General features: G+C 42.5%; 1 protein-coding gene across 2 annotated transcripts in view; it reads right to left on the bottom strand.

The window, feature by feature from the left end:
* The window catches only part of AKT3 (AKT serine/threonine kinase 3), a 191,232-nt gene extending 174,642 nt beyond the window's left edge, over window positions 1-16,590 (bottom strand). Inside the window, exons 1-2 of one of the 2 annotated variants that reach the window (XM_037150946.2) lie at window positions 16,020-16,590; window positions 5,266-5,422 (exon numbers count right to left, since the gene is read on the bottom strand). In XM_037150946.2, the coding sequence (XP_037006841.1) occupies window positions 5,266-5,311 (46 nt within the window). In that variant the 5' untranslated portion in view covers window positions 5,312-5,422; window positions 16,020-16,590. Of the gene's footprint in view, window positions 1-5,265; window positions 5,423-5,963; window positions 5,987-16,019 lie in introns of those variants that run through there. The other variant, XM_037150947.2, reaches the window with a different exon arrangement.
* Window positions 16,591-21,867: the final 5,277 nt, after the last annotated feature.

Below are 21,867 nucleotides of genomic sequence, written 5' to 3'. Positions count from 1 at the left end.
CTTGATTAATAGTATTGCAATCTACTTAGTTCTGTAACTAAAATCTTTCAAGCTGGTTCAACTTCATCAATGCAGTAAGTTCCTTCAGAGCAGATACTGCCACTGGCTCTAATGGAACAAAGTAAGAAAGCAAATTTGACATCAGGTGTAGAGATACCCAGGCACCTGGAATATATACTTTATAGGCTGGTCTTAAGAGAAGACAATGCAACAAGTGTCTGACTGCTATGCCAGTGTGCAGCGCAGACCACCACGGAGGAAAAGGCAGACAGTATTTTCCTCCATGCTTACTACATTGTATTTCTTTTACTGTCATTTCTAATATCAACAATACTAAGCCCTGGCTGGTGTAGCTCAGTGGATTGAGCACGGACCTGTGAACCAGACAATCGCGGTTCGATTCCCAGTCAGGGCACATGTCTGGGTTGCAGGCCAGTTCCCTGCAGGCCAATTCCCAGCAGGGGACGCATGAAAGGCAACCATACATTGATGTTTCTCTCCCTCTCTCCTTCCCTTCCCCTCTAAAGATAAATAAATAAAATCTTTAAAAAAAAAAAAAACAATACTATGTTCATGAGTTATCTCAATTAATATCCACTATTCTGCAACTGCTCCAGAAAAGTACAGGAAAAAAAGGCTTCCCTACTATACGCCACTAATAAAGTTAGGAAAGCATCTATGCTATACAATATCAGTAATTATCTTTAAGTCTTTTTTCCCTTTTCCTGGAAGATATTTTATGAAGAACAACTTATTCGCATTGAAAGTAAAGATAAACAGGAACTAGCATAAAGGACACATGGACAACAAATAAGGGGGGATGGAAATGGGAGGGAGGTGGGGAGCATTGGGGGGGGTGGGCTGGGATGGGAGTGAAAAACAGAAAACTGTACTTCAACAACAATTACATAATTTTTTTTTAAAAAGTAAAGATAAAATGAGATTATATCTGATTAGGAGCTTACAAGACCTGACTCAGCAATACAGGTTTGAGAAGGACTGACATTCAACATAAGGGCTATGATTACACCTGTTATATCAACACCCTTTATTAATAGTTTAAAAACACTCCCCTATATACATTATCTCCTAATGCTTAAAACCACACAGCGAAGTAAAGAAGGCAGGTATTTCCACATTTGTTCTTAAACAAGGACACCACGCATAGTTCAGGTGAAGACAACAAGCAGCAAACAACAGTGCTCCATGGAATACAGCCAAACACCAACAGGTTATATAGTGAAATTTACTCGACTAAAACACAAAATTATTAATAAAATAGTACTGAAAAATCTCTAAAGAAAAAATTTTACATGGTGGAGGAAAAAAATGCCCAGTTTGGTTTCCCTAATATTTTAACTAATGCTTTCAAGTACAGTTGAAAACGACCATACAGATTCTCTAACTTATTATAAGCACAGGGGAAAATACATGAATTGTAAAACTAGAAGACACTACCGGCAATCCCAGTCTTTCATTCACAAATGTGGCCAGCCAAACACAGATCACCAGGCACCTGAAGAAAACTACTACCACCAAAAAAGAACGAAATAAACAAATGAGAGAAATTACTTAAAGCAAAGAAAAAAACTTAGAAATAAAATCTATTTAGTGTCCTAAAAATAAGATTGTTCTACAAGTAAAGTAAGAGCAGGTGGCCATAAACTATAAAGAATTCCCAGGAATATAAAGTAATAGCTGAAATAAATAATTCAATGAAGGGCTAGAATAACAAGTCAAGGAAATCTCCCAGAACAAAGGGGGGGGGGGGAAGGCATGGAAAATGAAAAAAAAAAAAAGGAAAACAGTGCACTGATATGTAAGCTCTAGGGGAAATTTTTTAAAAAATATATAAAATACAGACAACATAGAAGGGAAGAAATAAAAGAAATACAGACTTTCCAGAACTGAACAAAGACGCTAAAAGTCTGCGGTTTCAAACAGTCCACCGTAGGCTTTCCAGAATGAATTAACAAGGACTACAACTCAACCTCCTCAACCTCCATGATGCCAAAGGTCGAGTGGCACCAGCAGAAGAAGTTTCCAGGGAACAAAACAAGCTGCTTACAAACAAGTGTACAGGGCAGCACCACGCCTCTGATCAGTAACCCTGGCTGCTAAAAAGCAATGGAATGCGACCTTCGGAACTCGGGAGGGAAGAGATGTAAACCTGCCTTCTGTACCCAGCCAAGGGTGAGGGTGGAAAGGACATTTTCAAACATTTCTCACCTGACAAGCGCCCCCACACATGCTCCTTCTGAAAAATGACTGCAGGAAGTACCCTAGAAAACTGCAAAATAAATCCCAAACAGAAAGAGGAAAGATGTCTTTTTCCATTGCAATAAGTCCAAGAATGCAATTAAACAGCACAGCACGAGCTGAGCATCAAGCTCAGATAAAAAGGCAATTCCTATGGGTACTTCAACAAGCAGCATTTCAAAGATGGGTAACTGGACGCCAGCGTGGTGACCGCGGGGGACAGAGGTGGAAGAGGACATGGGGGCATAGACGGTAATAAAAAATAAAGATGGAAAACCAAGGGATGTTATGAAGGCACACACTCTTCTACCAATGGGGGGAATGTGGCTATCTGAAAATACAGGAGAAACAGTTAGAGCCCACACTAAAGTACGGCATGATCTCCAGTACCAACGGCATATAAAAATCCATTTGTTCTCAATGGATCCCAAACGCTCATCACACTACTTTGTTTAGCAGTTAATGTTCTTTACACAGCATAACACTGATTACTGCTTTGTGAAATCAACAGGCCTAACTATTAAACTCTGATAACATAAAATAAATGCTACAGCTACCACAAATTGGGAGAGAAATGTGTGGGGTTCAAGGGAAAGGTTGTAAGGGGGACTGATTTTTCTTAACTTATAAAGTACGAAATCTATCTAAGTAACTCATGGAATTAATGATTCAAGAGCTAGAAATCTAACCATAAAAGGCCCCAAAAATGAACAATGAGTACTACAAGTGAAATTGTTCATTTTTCATAGTGGGGCTATACTAGATTACTTAGTCAAAAGTAAAGTATAACATAGTGTTGTATTATACATAAAACTGGAATAATCAGCAGAAGAATTAAAAATATACAAAAGGTCTAAAATAGTTACCTCTGTGAAAAGAAACTAGTTGAAAGAAATAGAGGTAGAAAGATTTTCACTTTTCATTTTATACCTTTGCGTATTATTCCAATTCTTATGTTTAGGAGACTATTACCTCCTGAAATTAATACACACGTGCACTCACGCACATACAGAATCGCTAGAATCCTCCCTCCGTAACCAATGCAGGAAAAACACTGAGTAATTCTTTTTGACTTTTTTTCCTTTTTCTATGTCCATGTCCTATACGCCAACCTTCTATAATGGCCCTTCAGAAAAGATACAATTACACAAACAGGTTCAACGACTACCCTAAACCCGTCATAAAACATGCTGGTAGTAATAGTTCACATTTATGTTCAAACTGCCCAAACATCCATACCCATGCTTTTAGTCTTCTGAAAAGCAATTTCAGAGTTAATAAGGTAAAACTCTAAAAGGGTCAAGTGACTTGCCACCCCCCAAAATATATATATATATATTTATATATATAAAAATATATCAGATAAGTTAGAAAATAAATTTAAAAATACCTTCCTTTATACATCACTGAAATCTGAAAGTGCTTTCCCAATTTCTAATATGAGAAATAACATAAAAAATTAAACAGAACACAAATAGTCATCCGCTTTGGAAAACAGTCTGGTGGTTCTTATAAAGAAAACATACACTTACCATGTGACCTAGCAATCTCATTCCTAGGTTACTGACCAAGAAAAATGAGGACATCACGCAAAGACATGAGTGCAAATGTTCACAGCAACTTTGATTATTATTCATAACAATTAATAACTAGAAACAGCCCAGAGGTCCATCCACTGTTAACAGGTCGACTGTATCATGCCCACACAGCAACACACTACTCCACAATAAAAAAGAACAAGCTAACGATACGTACATTAACACAGACGAATCTGAAAAGTACTAGGCAATGGGAAAGTGATCAGACACAAAGGACCACACGTGGCGTGACTCTGCGTATCGGAAATTCTAGAGAAGCGAAATGACAGTAGCAGCCGATGAGTGGTTCCCAGGAAAACGCAGAACTTTCTCAGGTGATAGAAATGTTCTAAGTCGTGACTACAGTGTTTGTTACACTGTTGTATAAATTGAGCAAAATTCATCAAAGTGTATACTTGAAATTAGTGAATTATATTCTATGTATAATAAATAACTCGTTAAGGTCGATTTTTAAGAGTGGTGACATATAAACAAATTCACCTCTTCTCAACGGCTCTTCAACTCAGGCCCGAAATACAAACCTTCAAAGAATTTATGAAAATCACTATTTAGGAGGCAATTTTAACCAGAAAATAGATACATGGTACTTCTAAGTCCCGAGAATGAAATGGCCCTCATGCTACTCAACTTGGCCATGTGGATAAACAATAGTTGCCTAGCAACTAATCTAAACTCTAGATTTCTAATAAACACATTGACCACATTAGCAAGTGATCTCATAGAGGATGTAAAACTTAAGTTTTACATTGAGAGCTCTTCCTTCAATAACACAGAAGTATAATAATGCATTGAATTGTTTACCTAAAGTAGGAGTGGACAAGAAATACTAAAAGTAGATCATGAAAAATAAAAACATAAAAGTAAAGACCAACACACACACACACACACACACACACACACACACCCTTCCCTCATTTGGTCTTTTACTTCAGGACTTCACTTACCTACTCATGAGACTGTAGAAGATCCGTGAGTTTGGGGGTGAACCCTCCCCGCTACCACCACCCAAATTGGCTGAATATAACTCAATTTTATTTATGTTTACATGTCTAGAAATGCATATAAGTTAAAGATATTTTTTTAGATATTAAAGCATTCTGAGAATTTCTCTTTGGATTGTAGAGTCTGTAGATGACACAGAAAAATACAAGAATTTTCTGTAACGTGCATGCACCCAACAGACCAGAAAGCCAAACCTGATTATAAATGATCAAAATCAAGAATTACAAAGAATCGCTAAATAACAAGCAAATTCCTCACACAGAGATAAAACATCACTTCTCTCTTACTGGACATAGAGCCTCAGTTTACTCTGTTAACAGCATCAGAAAAAATACCAGCATCCAGAACACCACTCACTGTCCGCACACTTACCAACCGCATGATTTCGGCCGCGGCGAACACTTACCCCTCTTCTGAACCCAGCCTTCCTTCACAATGGTAACATCGCTCATGATGGCTCCCCACCAGCCCCCAACTTGCAGAAGCGGTGCTCTGTGGTATCAGCTTTGGGGTTTGGATTCTCTGCGGCTGCTGCCCTTCCCACTCTCTAGTGATGACTCAGCCTGGAAGGAAGTATTGAAGAAAGAATTTCTTTTTTTTTCCATTCTTGCAGCTTGCATAGCAATAACAAACAACTAATTCTTTGTAAATGTCTTCAACTGGCCTGACCTCACATAAAAGTCTAGCTCTTCAAACTGGGGGACTTATTTATTAAATAGTTGTATAATGAAGGCACTTCCCTGGTCTTGTGACAGATTTCGAATGATAGTGAAACTTTCAACCTAAGAGGTTGCAATAAAAAAGTCCTAAGAAAACCACGCTCATGCCCACACAAATAATACAGAAAATGTGTTTAGTGATTAGGTTTCAGGTGGCAGGGAAGGGAAGGAAAGTGGACCAGAAGTAAACCTTCACCTGGTTTTTCAAAACCTCTGTAAACTTAAAAAGTTGTGGGAGAGCAACTGGGAATGTCTTTAACGGTTGCATTTTATATGAAATAACATGCCGAGAAACTAATATGTATGCTTACTTTGCCGTGTCCCAAGAAATATTTTGGGTTGATTACAGTAAGTAAAATAATATAAATGATAGGAAATCAATTACTTTTTAAAGTAGACAAAGTGAAACAAAGGGACCATGAAAACAGCACGGAATATGCAAGCTATGTCAAGAACTCGTGGAGGAGCTGAAATCTGTTCTCCGGTCATCTTCACAACCAGCTCCTGAGGGTTCCATTCGCTCCCTTCCCCAGGTGGGGAGGACCGAGGGCCCGAGAGGAAGGAGCTCGCCCGATCTGAAAATGGAACGGTGGTGCCACGATGTGAGTCCCGGCGGCCTGGCTCCACAGCCTGCGTCCTCCACTCCAAATCTACGTTACCTTCAATCGGCAAGTGTCAACTGTCGGGCAGTGGGAATTTTTACAGCATGCACTAAAATGACCATTCGGTCTGGGGCGCTGACCTCTTTCCTCGGACGGCCAAGTAAAAAAATGACAACAGCCAACACCACAAGAGCCATCCAGTGTGAACACATCCAGATGACACCTGTTTTTTGTCAAAGCAGCAAAACATATATTTCTCGGTGGGCTGCAGAGTTTTGGTAACTAGCCGTAAGATAGAAAAGGTTGAAAATTACTGCCTTAAATAAAAATAAAAAGAAGCCAAAGTAAAAAGCCTATGGGTTTGTGAAAGATGGGCCCCACATTTAGCAGGAGCTTTCAAGAAACAAGGCAAATACAGAAACACAATGGTTTCATATGTACATTGTCCGTAAGTATTTTTTTAAGATTTTATTTATTTATCTTTAGAGGGGAAGGAGAGAGGGAGAGAAACATCAATGTATGGCTGCCTCTAGTGAGTCCCCTGCTGGGAACTGGCCTGCAGGGATCTGGCCTGCAACCCAGGCATGTGCCCTGACTGGGAATTGAACTGCGATACTCTGGTTCGCAGGCCCGCGCTCGATCCACTGAGCTACGCCAGCCGGGCAGTATTTTTTTAATTTTTAAAAAAAAAAAAAAAGTTGCTCAGAAGGACTAATTCTTCCTGGGACAAAAATCTGAAATTCTGAAATTTTTCTCATGTGTCTTCCCAAGACACCTTCTAGTGTAAAAAACAAAGTCCTCAAAAATACCCTCACGCATAAATAGCAGTGAGTTTTACAGGGCAATTTCTTATTGTCCCTCTCAACCTAAAAAGGGAAATACCGAGATCAAATTGAGCGAGCGCATTTCCATGGAAAGGGACCAAAAGCGTGGTCCAGCAGCACAGGCGCAGGCGTCGGACAGCCAGAAAAAACGACGGACGGACCATGCGATGCTCAAGCCAGGTTTTGACAAATACAGAGGTTGGACCCCTTAGCCAGCCCTAAAGTGAATTCCAGTTTTCTTTTCAATGTCAGTTAAGTGCACAATCTAATTGTGCAACAGTCAGGATCAGGAGTCCAGATGACAATCTGACAAGGTTTGTGTGGCCAAAAAGAAGACCACCCCCCTCCTGGGCCAGGGGGTGGTAGGCCACGACCGTCCTCCAAATCATCGGCTTTCCTACTGTGGACAGTCAAAGGGGTATCGGAATCTGGGTGTATTTTCCCCCAATATGCTTGACAGAATATGAAAGGAAATTCTGGATAAATAAGAAAGATAAAAAAAGGAAAATTCTTTGGTCAAGTAAGTTGGGAAAATTCTACACACCATGTCTTTCTCTTAAAACATCTCTATTAACATAGTAAACATCTCAGGAAATCCTAAACTTATTTGAACAACAGGGCTCTTTCTTTCTCCTTTGGTAACACATATTAATATCCATAGGAACGGAACACACTTTTGGAAACGGCCACAGGATGTGGCCACATCACCCAAGATGAGACCCATCTCACCATTCAAAAAAACCCTTCAGTACAGAATCCAAAGATCCTTTTAATTTGATTTATGAGACCTCCAGAACTCAACATGGTCAACTGACTACACAATACATATAGAGCTAAATAGTTAAAAGGGTGAACTCTTCATAAACAATCAGGAGGAAGTTAAATACGGGCAACGGTAGTACAAAACGTCTTCAGAAGGGCCGCCCTTTAGACCTCCTCGTTGGCAGCATTGCAGCGAGGGGGCTCATATGCATTTAAACAATTCTTGGTTTCTGACTATAACATATAGTCTGGCTAAAAGGGAGTCTGTACCTTAATGTCCTTGGGATGAGAAATGGAAGAGATCAGGGATCAACACTTAGTACTAACCAAAAAGTAGCACATATCCAATACACATATTAAAAATACACTCTCCTACTTCAATCATGTATATTGCCATACCTTTAAAGAAAAACACCAGAAAAATAAAAGTACTGTCAAATTGATTCTATTTTCTTAAGTGGGCATTTCACTTTAAGAATCTCAAAGCTGGAACGGACCTGGATTCCCAGTTCAGGAAAGAGTCAAGAAGCCTCTCGGGCAAGTGACTTGCCCAAGGCCACGCAGCAACTTGGGAGAGACCAGAGGCGGCCACCACGGCCTCTTCTGCACAAAACCACACACCGAGACAGCCAATCAACCCCAAGTCAGTGAATTCTGCTCTATAAAGGGACTTCCAAACACTAGCATTTTAGATTTCAAAATGTGCTTATTTACATTAAACTGTTAAAATACATGTTAAATCAATAGGACAAGATTTATCATCTTCATCAGGGCCAGTGGGCCCCACACGTTACAGAGAACTTTATGCATTTGCATCTGCAAATGTCAACAGATTCTACCCATAGTCACAATTTTCAGCTTTGAAAACTGCCCCTGAGTCTCTACTGACTAAAATGGCACATTCTTTGCCCGTAACTGCAAAGACACTCAAAGGTATACAACCCTAGGACTGTGCTCCCTCACTGGAAATAAATGCTCTCTCATGCACAGAAACAATGCTATTAACTCTTAATAAAGAGTCACCTGTACTCTTTACCTCTCCTGCGGTGGCACTGTCCCCGCACCCCAGTCATCTACTCTGTCCGGCTCAGCCTGCTGTGTCACTGACAACACTAATCTGCAAAATGATGAGCTGGGCTCCAGGGTGTAAATCTGCTCCCAAAGGCAGAGGGGATGGCCCCCCTCCTAACAGTCCTGACCTCCCTAGAAGTTTTTCCTATAACATCCAGCACTTGCGTCATTTATCTTTTAAGCCTATTTCACCAAACATTCCATTGCTGGGTCATCTAATGTTTCCCACTCTTATAAAAAATGTCACACAAAATTCTTGGCAGATACAATTTAGAATTTACACAGAACAGTTGCAACACAGGTGCTTTTGTTCACAATTATTTGAGAATTTGATAATAATAATTGCGTCTGAATGTCATATTACAATTTAAAACACATTTTCACATCTTGTACCTGATTCGATAGCATTATTATTAGTAAAACAAGGTGACAGTACCTGACATGTAAGAGATGCGCAACAAACATGGAATAAATCACCGGATTAAACAGGGAACGAAGACTCAGCCTTAATAAAGGACAGACTAAGCAAACTAATATTCTGAGTCAACAGAGAGAATGGTATTAAGCGATCTTCAAATTAAACCTGAATTTGAACATTATGGAAGCATCTACATATAAATAATTAAAATTAAAATAAATCTCACTTATTCATTGGAATATATTTCCTACAGACTTCCATCCATGGTAAGCACTATCACATATTAAAATTATCCTTTTGTTCTAACATTTTTGACTTCTTTTTGCTGTTGTTGTCGTTAGGGTGCTCCAGTTTCCGTTCCGAAACAAATCAAGATTCAACACTGCCCCAGATGACCCATAATGGGAGGGAACAAGAAAGAATGGCATACTTTCTTAATGATGTTTATAAGAACATTTTAAAGACATTTGTTCCTTACGACAATCAACCATTCAATTTTAAGCAAATATCGAACTTCTTCAAGTATCTTTTACAAATATTCACTCAAGAAAACATCACACACACATATTAATTCAATTAATCAGTATGTGCTGAGTATCTGCACTGTGACAGGGGCTACAGTTGAATCCACAGGCAGGCCAGCAAGACGAAGTGTTTAAAAATCTTTTCCAAACCTTTAATAATTTGCTACCAACACGCCTGCACACACATCACCTCATCTGACTCTGAAAACCAACCTGTGTCGTAGCACTGCCTCTACAATTTTGAACTTAGGAAAACCATGACCAACCAATAATGACATCACTTCCCAGTTAGCAGAACACATTGGTGACAGAGAGTGACTCACATACAGTTCAAATCTTCTATCAAGCCTGGTATGCTTTCTACCAAAATAACATGACCTGAACTCTCAAACACACGTATCACATTTGAGAACAGTTCTGAACACTTTTTTCTGGCTCAAATCATTCTTTAAGAGCCCAGTAAAGCACAACATTTTCAAATAAATTAAAAATTAAATCTGATAACTCTGCCATCAGAAATGAAACTATAACAAAAGACTAAGAAATTAAAGGCACCTCAGCAATTCTCTTTTATACGAATAAGAGCAAAATTCACAGGTCAACAATCTCCTATATTAATTTCTAAGTAAAAAGCCATAACAGAATTCTATAATATAACTTTCTCTAAACTATACATTTGGCTATAGTTAATACTACATGGAATATACTTGCTCTCCACCACAATTTTTTATCCACTTTAGTTATGCTGGTCAACTGAATTAACGAAGGTGACCCACATTCAGATATGACAGAATGTTGCTACTTTGAAAACAAATGATGGTCAAGGGTAATCACAACATGATTTTATAGTATTCACCCATGTGCAAGAAGTAGGTAGAACGAGTACATGGGTGAGGCTAAGTAAAACTTTAAATACTGAAGTGGAAGGGAAATTAAGGTAATTTGCTCTGTACTTCCAATAATTCAAAGCCAGTCTGTCCCTTTTAAGAGTTGTTATCCTGTTTTGTTTTTAAAAAACATAATATATGGGGAAGTGAGCCACACGAATTATATATTTCGAATACCTTTCATCTCTTCAGAGTACAATAATAACCTCTGTGGATTTTCTTAAGTCTTTCTGCAAATATCTTTGCTGAGTTTTACATTATGGGAAAACACCTGAATAAACACAGGCAAGGTTCTGACTTTCATACAAAATATCGTTTCTTCAAAATGGCCAATGCTTAAAACTCAACTTTACAAATTTTGAAATATATATACTAAAGCATCACACACTTTCCCCCTTTCCTACACTTGTTTAGGGTATTTAAGTGCCATTTCAACCGACACAGCCGTCGTTAATCAAACAGAAAAGCAACTTGTGCTGCATGACTCACTTCATAGTCTAACATGGAATAAGTAGGAAAACATTTATTGATCCCTGATTCCTGAAACACTGGACAAGCTATTGACAAAGTGGCCCCAACATTTCTCTTGTGAAGTGCGGCCAGTGTCTACTGGAAGGTACCTATAGCAATGGGGTACCTTCAGTAACAGTGAAGAACTAAAAGAATTCTGGTTGTATGGTTAGCCATGTTTTTCAATACACATGTAAAGTCCTCCTAAACTCTGTCCTGGGGACCTCCCTGGTTATAAAATTTAAAAAAGCACACAAAATACAATTGGTATATGATCCATGAAATGGCAAGAACCAGCTTGACAGATTTTTACCACCAATTAAAATGAGTTCACATGCAGGAATGGTACCCCATAACAAAGTTCATCACAACGGTACACTGGGAAGAACATGGGACCTGCCAAAGAGCGGGGGTCCCTGTTCCCTCTCTGCCCCACGCAAGCGATGCTCTCTAAGGTCCCTGAATTCTCTGTGCCTGCTTCATAAGCCACAGAATAAAGGTGTGGCATCAGATGATCTCCAAAGAGCCCCACAGCTCTTCCAGAGCTGATATTCACGATTCTTCAACTTCAAATCTACCATCCAGTCCATTTATAAATGACATCTCAGCTAACACCGTCACGATGCGTTCCTGTCCATAAAAGCCTAATACGGTTGGGAAGATACAATATTCAAACACCAACTCCACTCCGCCAAAACTTGAGGTGAACTCCAAAACTGGCAAAATATATACTCCTCCCCCTCCTACCCTACCCTCCAACCCCACAAATGTAGTCAGAGGCTTTCCTAAGATAGAAAGAAATTCTCATTTGGAAGTCTTCTAGTGATTTCTTCTAATACATCTTTTTACTTTCCCTTTGAATATTAAGAAAATATACCTATTTAGATGTACAAAATACCTTCAGTTGGCAATAAATATAAAGAATGCTGAAAAGAAAAAGAACTAAAAGCAACTCCACGGGTCAAGAAACATACTAATCTCTCAATCAACTACCACTTGAAGATTACTGCGCAAAGGAAATATATGTACATGTAATATACTGAAAGGCTGGTGCTGCAATGAAATATGTAAACATTCATGGCATGTAAGTCAGAATTTGAAATAAATGAAATGAAAAAGGATGTTATGGATCAGTCAATAAACTTTTGTCTTTACTACTTCAACTTATCTTCAAGAAAACTATTGTACTATATTATCAAAGTTTAGCATTGTCGCTGGGAACGCTAATAGTTAGAAACTAGTAAAAATACCAAAAGAAAATGTTTTGGAATGAGGAAAGTTAAAATGAAATGGATTTTCATAATGCCAGAGTCAGTGTTTCTCATGTTGAAATCACTCTGTAAAGTGCGGCTGAGGCTGTCGTTGACTCTAAATGAATATACACGTGTTAGTCACATGTAACAGTGCCTGGCACATGGCAAGTGCTTCCCCAAGTACTGGCTACCATGAACTCTACACTGAGTCTAGCCCTCAAGTGCACAAAAGACCGTAATCAAATAATGAACATCAGATGACCGGGACTCTCTCTCCAGGGGACGACAGAACAGTATGTGCTGTGTGAAACCAGGATGTAAACTCTGAAACTTGGACTTACAAGCAGAACAATTTTAAATAACTTAAATATCCTAACACAAATCTACAAAAATTAATTATGTGCATTACCGTATTAATTTAAGAAAAATAAAAATGCAAGTCAAATTACAAGACTGATTTGATCACACAAAAAAATGCAACGGATTCCTTTTTCTTTCTTGCATGTTATTCAAATCTAAATGGTTTCCAGTGAAATGTTTTTTAGTGCCCAAAACTTAAGCACACTATAAAGACAAGCTGCTATCAAGTCATTCTAAAAATCCAGTGAACATGCTGTTCACTACAACAGCCTTATCTTCCCAAGGGTGAACTCTTGAAGTAAAACATGTAACAGCCAAAAAAAAAAAAAAAAAAAGGGGGTGGCTACCCTTTCACAAAAATATGAAAAGTTTAAGTAAACCCTAAACTTCCACATAATCAATTTGTAAAACAGGTTCTTCTCTTTAAAATAACCCAAATAGTTGGAAAATTCCATTGAATTTACGTAAGGAAAAAAAAACCCTCTCACATGTTTACATCAAAAGCTAGAGTTTAGCCCCAGGCAGCTGCTCAGTCGGTTGGAGCAACATCCTGTACACCGAAAGGCCCCCAGGTTTGATCCCTGGTCAGGGCACATTCCTAGGTTGTCGGTTCAATTCCCCAGTCCAAGGCAACCGATTGATGTTTTTATACCTCTCCACCTCCCCTCTTTCTCTCTAAGATTAATAAATAATCCTGGGGGGGGGGGAACTTTAAGTAAAATCTTAGATCCCTACATGGCACAAGACCCATGCAAGGTGTCTTTGCCCGTGATGTGTTTAACCAAACATGTTTAGACTGACAGTGACCTGAAAACGAACCACCCTTCTCACGGGAGCGATGTCCTGTAAAGAAGAAAAGTTTCCAACCAAACCAGCCCCTATCCCACAGCTTGCACCCCAATACTTGTTGAATGAACGAAAGCATACTTAAAATATTGAACAGCCATAAATCTACATGAACAATAAATAACAAGTCCAAAGCAGAACTTTTAAGTACTCCAACAGACACAACTTTAACTAAGTCAATGTCAAACTAAAACCTAAGTTGGAACATAATTCACCAAATCATGGACAGGCTAAGCGTATGGACAAAGTGACTACAGATAATGGTTTCATAAATTATCTTGCAGAATTACATTAGGATTTTTTTACACACCGTAAGCAAACATGGTACTGCAAATACACAATACAAATACACAGCTTAAACTAAAATTCAACATTCACTTCATTTCCAATGTTGTCTCATCCTGTAAGATACACACTTGCCTCACTTTCAGACAAGAAGCCCAAGCCCACGAGAGATATCGGAGTCAAGCCGAGTGACAAAAACACAGAGCAGATCTTCAATATAATCTCCTTGGGAAACTTTCAAAGTCAAAACTACTTAGCAGGAGGAAAAACAAACCCTACTGCTGTATATAAGGTGGAGGCAAAAGGAGGCAAAAGGAGGTTTACAGTTGCTTGCGTCGAAAATAATACAATAATACTAGAGTAAACTTTTGCGCACTCAACTGTAATAAGCCTCCTTTGGCCCACTCTGTCTATAGGCAAATAATTGTGCATTCAGTCATCGACCTTAGGAAACTAGTAACTTGTGAATAGACATGTTAATAAATATTTTCATGTTTTAGACAACCACGTCTTTGAATATTCATGCTCATGTATATATATTTTGCAACGACACTGAAGTTCTGAAGACAAAGTTTCCTAAACCATCTTTATTGGACTCTTCCACCTTTGGTTTTTCAACTATTGCCTAACAACGTATAATCTACTTTAATGAGTTTCCACCAAAAACAAAACCAAGCACTTGTCTAATGATTTACAGTGTACTAAAACTTACATGACCACCCTTTTCCAAATATGGTATATATATATCTGCATTGATGATCTGAGGCAGTTGGTTATGCGTTAACTGCAAAAAGTCATTATTTCATACCCTTTAGCTGTAGGGCGAGTTTTAAAATGTGACCGTTTCATTAATGCTAGTAAAGAACCATAGACACAGGGTTCAATGCTAAATTTCTATCTGGAAATGATATGAATTACAAATCCACTGGGCTTTCAACCAATCACCACATTGGTGGAATGAGTTGGCTTTATTTTCATAACATGATTTTGATGAAAGAAACATGAGCACCATAACTTTGACCTATATGCAAATATTTTCTCTGCTTTCAAAGGTAAACAGTAAATATCAAAATCAAAAACCTGGCCCTAAAGAGACTCAATCTGGCCTAACGATAGATTCCTGGGAAAACCCAAACAAGGGGTGACCCCGCCAAGCAGTCAGGATGAACACAGCGACCATCGAGGCTTCAACTCAGGGCTCTGAAGGGCCCCACCAGCATCATGGCTGATGCAGACCGATCCGCAGGAGGAGGCGATGGACGAGGAAGAGGCTGGTTTGTTTACTTGCAGCCCGAGCCGCCGCCAGCAGCGACAGCATCACTGGATCAGCCAAACCCAGCATCTTCCGCACATTTCTATTCTTAGCACACAACTCCCCAGCGGATCAAAACCCCACTACTATTAAAAACACAGACAAGAACGATACCGACCTCCCCCAGCACATCCCCACCCACCCCACCAGCGCCGTCTTTTTCCGCGCGCCGGCAGCCGGGTGGGTGGAGGAGGAAGGAGACCCCGGGGGACGCCGGTGCATCCTCGCCTTCACCCCACCCCACGCACACGGGCGGCCCTAGCGCAGGCAGCACGACAGACAACCCCCTCCCCCCAACCCAAACACACTGACACCGAGCTCCACGCGTTATATAACCTCGCCGCCACCCCGGGTCCGAGCGGGCGCCCCCTCCTCACGCCGTGCGGCTGGCGGGGAGAGCCGAGGAGAGGGCGCGGAGTTGCGCAGAGACTGGAGGCGCCAGGGCCGGGGCAACCCAGACACGGACCGTACCGCTAGGCCGGGGACACCCTCCCGCGCCCCCCTCCCCGCCCTGCGTACCGCCGCCCCCCAGCTTCCCCTGGAAAGTGAGGGGGTGCCCGTGTCATCAGCGCCGGGCATCCCCCGGCCTCACCACCCACACCCAATGCCTCCACTGACCCAGCCCCCGCCCACGCCCCCGGCGCTGTGACAGCCCAGACGCCCCCGCCTCCCCCCACCCCACCGCCGACCCCCGCTCGAGGGAGGACCGGAGGGAGGATCAGGCAGAGGGTTCGGGACTGGCGGCGAATGGGGGAAGGGGCGCGAGTGGGGGGGCGGTGGCTGTTACCTGCAAAGGCGGCCGTGGCGGCCCACAGCTGCTCGGGTGGCGGCGGAGGATGGAGCCGGGGGGGCGGGGGGAGGAGAGGGGGCGACTCGGGGGTCCCCCCTCCCTCCTCCTCCCCTCCTGTCCTCCCCCCACCCCGCAGAGCCTCTGGTCCCCTGGAACCTGGTGCGGCCAGCGGGAGGGCCAGCGGGAGGGCGAGCGAAGGGCTGCAGGGAGGGAGGGAGGGAGCCGGCTGGGCCGGGCCGCGGATCCGGAGCGGGAGGCGGTGGCGGTGGCGGTGGCGGCGGCGGCAGGAGAGGGAGGGAGGAGGAGGAGGCGGAGACTCTACATGGGAATCGGATATCGGCTACAAATTCAATTCATCACCAGAAAACACCGCTCGGGCGGGGGCCGGGCCACGCCAGCGGGGCGGCGGCGGGCGGCGGCTCCGGGCTCCGGGCCCCGGGGCGCCCCCAGCACTGGCCCGCGGGCTGCGGCCTTCTCTCCCGGCCGCACCTCACCCGTGGGACCCCGCCGCCGCCTCCCCGCCCTCCTTCCTCCCTTTTGGAGCCGCCGCCGCTCGGTTCTCGCTGCTGTGCCGCCGCTGCCCCGCTGCCGCCGCGGGGCTTGTTGTTGACTTTGAGGAAAACTCCTGACGTCAGGGGCTGGCTCTCGGCGACTGGCGGGAGCGGCTTCCCCGCGTCCCCGGCCGGCCCGCCGCCTCCGCTCCCCTCCCCTCCCCGCCGGGCCCGCGTCCTCAGGCTTCCCCGCGCCCCCCAAACCCACGGCGCCCCGAGCCCCTCTCCTCTCGCGAGAACAGCCCCCCCAGCCAGCCGGAGCCGGGAGCCCGGGCCGTCGTTCTAGGGCGGGAAGTGCCGGGTTTCCCCGCGCCCTCGTGGCCGGCGGGGGGCACCTGGGGCTCGGGCGGGGAGGCTCGCTTCCCCGAGGGGCCGCTGCCAGGCTCAGGGACAGCGCGGCCACCCCGGCGCATCTCCGCCCGCCCCTCGCGGCTCCCGGGGCGATCAGGCTGGAACACGGGGGGCCTCACTTGGAAGTGTCGGGTGCGGGGATAACCCTGGGAGCCTGGCGCGGGCGGGAAGGGACCCAACCCTTGTGCACCCCAGGAGTCAGCCCGAGACCTGAAAGCATTTCTCACTGTCTCAGAAAACCTTACCGTCCAGCTCGAGAGCCACCCATGGCGCTTCCTGCCAGCACGGAGGGCACACATAGACACACAGGTTGCGATGGGATCCTGATTCACTCTTAAAATGACACCTTTTTTCGGGATATTAGTTTTCACTGATTTGGGGGAAGCCATGATGTTCTGCAGGCACTACAAAGAAAATAACCATTTCTTTCTTTTGAAGTTCATGCCTCCTGAGAATACTCACAATGGAAACCCTATTTTTGCCAAATGGCCATATATTAATTACCATACACCACATTCCATAGTTCCAAAAGGTTTCTTGGGGGTGTTTCTCCCTGATACCATGTTTTGTCAATTCTAGAACATTTTTTTAAAATTCCTGGTCTTTACAGAGTGAGTTGTAGTTATGCATCTATGTCCACATCTTTTCTCTTATGAAATACACATCTATTGGGATTGCGGGTAGGAGTGTGAAATCAATGAGAAATAAATGGGGATTTGGTTTGGTTTTTATAGTCATTTGTAAAGGTAATGTTTCCCTGACCATTTCTAGAGCGAATTTGCCATTTTAAGATACACAATTTACCTAAAAGAAAAAGTTCTTAATTGCTGTTTTTTTCCTTTTCCCATATTTCCCAACACATCATGAACTGGTATGTAAACTGAAAAAGTAAAAGACTGTATCCTAATTTTATTCAGTTTTTCTGTGTATGAAATATAGACAATTTGTTCCCATAATTATCAGACCTTTAACAGTCCCTATTGGCAACATGGTTTGGTCACAGATTTCTTGCTGTAAATCACACACACAAAAAATAAGGTCATATTTTTAATTGAACAGTAATTCAAACCTACTTTCTATTTTAGAGAAAGTTCTTCCTTATGACACCTGCGCTGAAAGAAAAATCCGGAAAGCTCTTTTAAATATTGAACTTTGAGAGTGTGGTGCTCTGAATTGCTAGATAACTCATCAATTTCCATTTCCACTTGTTTCCAATTTTAACATCCACGTGCTTATTAAAACCAAATTTGTCCTGTGAGCCATACTGCCTCAAAACACTTTGCCTAGTCCATTAAATCTTAGCTGGACCAAACCCTAAAATTAAGTATTCTATAAACAATAATGGACTATATACTCTATGCTTCATGTAGAGTATTGAAAAATTGTGAACTTTGATTTTTGCTTTACTTTGCTCTTGTACTGTAGGAGTTTCGTAAATTTCTATAATAAAAGCCTGGTAGGTTTTACTACAGAATTATTATTTATTATAGAGCCATTATCTGTTTCAATAATGCTGTCCCTTCCCTCAGACTGCGTCGTCATGAATTTGGCAGGATCCGCCCGTTGTGGTGGGGCGGCACTGCCTACAGAACGTGCGCTGGATCTCTCCTCCTCATTGTCATCGCTCCCTGATCACCCGTGGGAATGGCAGCATGTTCACCCATGAGAATGTCCCTCCTAAACTTCAGGGGGGAAAGCCCCCATTCTTTGTTAAGCCAGATATTCTTAAGGCTAACATCTCTCAGTAGTAGTAATGTATGCATCTTTGGTTTTCAAATTCTCACCCAAGAATATGCTCATTTATTTTAGAGAGAGAGGAAGGGGGGAAGGGGAGAGAAAGAGAAACACTAAGCAGTTGCCCTCGACATGTGCCCCAACCAACCCACCATGGCAAGACGGACTGGGGGCTCAGACCCGCAACCCTTCTCCCTGACCACGGAGCGAACCCTCAACCTTCTGTGGTATACACCATGACGCTTCAACTAACGAAGCCACTTGGCCGGCGCAGTAATATATGCATCTGATGAAAGGATTCACTCTTCTGGACTGGAAATGAGTGAATTAGATGCTGAGGGCTTATTTCTGAGTATTTCCACCATTTGTTGGGAGTAATGTAAACTAGAAGGTACAATTAGAATTCCAGGACATCGGGTAACAAAAATTAAGTTACTGCTTCGGTCTTATTAAAAAGGATGTCTTGGCTCCATTATCTAGGACATGGCACAAAATAAAACAGAGTAAGTGTTTCTTGAGTAAGTTAATGAGGGAATGAATGAAGGGAGGAGTACAGCTTTCTGTGCTCTCTGTGCAGTTTACATAGTACTTTCCAAGTAGATGGCTTACTGGGAAGATCACGAGCACAGTTTGGAGACTTGCAGACCTGAGTTCAAACCCTATCTCAACAGAATTTATGTCTCCAGCAAGTTGCCTAACTTTTCTAAACCTTAATTTCCTCATTTGTGAAATGACAGTTACGACTATACTTCCACACCTTACTAAGAGAATTAAATGTGAGAAAATATTCAATCGTATCTAACAACACGGTGAGTGGTCAGCAAGGTAGAATTCCTTTACCATAAATGTGGATAGATTCATTAGCATAGCAGTACCTGTACAAGAAACAAATGCAAAACCTATCCCGGCCCATTAACTGTAGAAGTGCATTTCTCGCCCATGTGAAGCTCTGGAGAGCAGAGAAGGCTTCTAGAAGGAAACATTTATTCATACGGGGCCCAGTGTCTTCCACGTTAGAGCTCTGATGTGCTAGACACAACATTACAACCTTGAACTTGCAGAAGCGGGGAAAGCATGGAGAATCATTCAAGGAAGGCTTTCTGCACGTCCCTCCCATTGACCAGCCAGAACTCCCAGAGCCACCTAACTACACAAGAGACCAGGAAGGGGAATCTTGCCCAGGAAGAAACAGAAATAGGCTCGACCAGCCAGCCAGTCTCAGCCACAGGTGATTTCCGAAATAACCACGTTCATCGGATAGTTGTAATTAGTGAATACCCTATATGATTAATAGAGCAATTTTTAAAAGTGCACAGTTGAAATCTATATATAAGTAGCAGAAGAGTCCGTTGCAATTGCTATCAGTACCAGTTGCCTTTTTCTCTTTTTCACAGATGTCTTTAGTATAGGTCAAGCACTGTGTTACTAACACATGAGAATATCTGAGGAATAGGTATGCCACTAATCTAACACTGGGACACTTAAAGCCCTTTGGAAGCTTCCCTTTTATTTCACTGTCAGGTTTTTTTCCCCCTGCTACGTGATTATTAGGGTATGAATGAAAAATTTCCATTCATATTCTCTCTCTCTCTCCCTCTCTGCCAGAGTCTGTTAGCGATTAAGCAATTCCTGGGCATTGCACTGAGCATTTCAGTACTCTGGGGTTGCTGAAAGTTACTGACCACAATAACTGCTTGTGAAGCATGGAGCTAGAACTCGTGTTCTAATTCCAAAGCGACAAGTGTACATAATTATTATTCCTGGCCGTGCAGAAGAATCAAGGTATGTAATAAAACTAATACATCCCTATTGTAATCCCAAAGCCTCGTTTTAGGCTATAATTTTAACTTCCTGAAGGGGTGTGCATTTCTGGCTCCTTCAGAATCTGCTCTGTGTGGGGACTGAATTTTTCAATACAACAGCGCTCAGTGAAATAATGACAGTAAATTTCCAACCCTCATCTGGGTAATTACCGCAACTCCTTTCTCCGTTATCTCATGTAAATACAGCTCTGTTTCAGAAAGTTTCCCCAACTCTTTTGAAACGTAGTGTCTTCTGCTAATGTAATGAAAATACTTTCAGAATCAACTGGAAAGTTTCATATCTACACCCAACTTTTTTTTTTTAAACCCATTATGAGCCCTGGCTGGTATAGATCATTTGGTCAGAGCATCGTTCCATAAGCTGATTCGGTCACAGGCTGGATTCCCAGTCAGGGCACGGGGCTAGGTTGCTGATTCAGTCTCTGGTCAGGACACGTACAAGAAGCAAACCAGTGGATATTTCTTTCTCGCATTAATGTTTCTCTCACTCTCTCTCCCTCCTTTCCCCTCTCTCTAAAATCAATAAACATGTCCTTGCATGAGTGTAAAAATAAATTTTAAAAACCCACTCTGAAGTCCTTCAATTGTTGAATTTGAAATAATATTGGTTTGCTTTTGTATGGTAGGGAAAATTCAGTCTCAGAACTTTTCTATTGACTGGTAGTTATTAGACAGAAGGATGGCCACTTTAAGTTGCAAAAACTGTCAATTCAGGCATTAGATTTTAACTGAAAACACTGAATCTGGTTTAGAATCGAGGCTTCTTTAGGCTGAAAGCCTATAGTGGGAAAGCAGGCAAGCTCAGTTTCTCTATTTCTCCATCCTATTTTTTTTTCTCTTCCATCCCACAGATCAGTCTCCGGGCAAAGGACACAACTGTTCTTATCCCGCTGGTACCATCGTAAGCCAGCCTTGCACACTCTCAGCCTGATGCACAGAACCAGATACAGGATTTGCAGGGCACAGTGCAAAATGCAAATGCCGGACCCCTTACTGAAAAAGAATCAAGAATGTCAAGACGGCCACCACAGAGCATTAAACCAAGCGCCAATCCCCACGCACAGGGGTACAGATTGCACCCCCCTGAAGCTACTGGCACACGTATGAGGCTGGCTCTCCAGAGCCTCTTCGCAGAGTTGCTCCTGGGCTCCTCCAACTGCAGCCCCTTGTGGAAGTGAATCAACAGAAACCCCATTTAAAATGGAGTCAGAGCTAGAACCCTCAGGCATGGAGACCCCGGTGGGAAGAGCTGTACCTTGCATCTCCAACAGGAAGTGACACCACCTCAGCAGGAGGAAGAAAGATTCCTCCTTTCCCAGGGACAGGTCGGCGAATGAGAGACTTCCCTAACTCAGCCAAAGAACAGTCCCGATGCCTTGAACTTCC

The sequence above is a fragment of the Artibeus jamaicensis genome, unplaced genomic scaffold, assembly GCF_021234435.1.
Source record: "Artibeus jamaicensis isolate MK-2021 breed Jamaican fruit bat unplaced genomic scaffold, CSHL_Jam_final scaffold_754, whole genome shotgun sequence".
In the NCBI taxonomy this organism is placed as follows: Eukaryota; Metazoa; Chordata; class Mammalia; order Chiroptera; family Phyllostomidae; genus Artibeus; species Artibeus jamaicensis.
The sequence above is the reverse complement of the archived record's forward strand: the minus strand, read 5'-3'. Positions and strand labels throughout refer to the sequence as shown.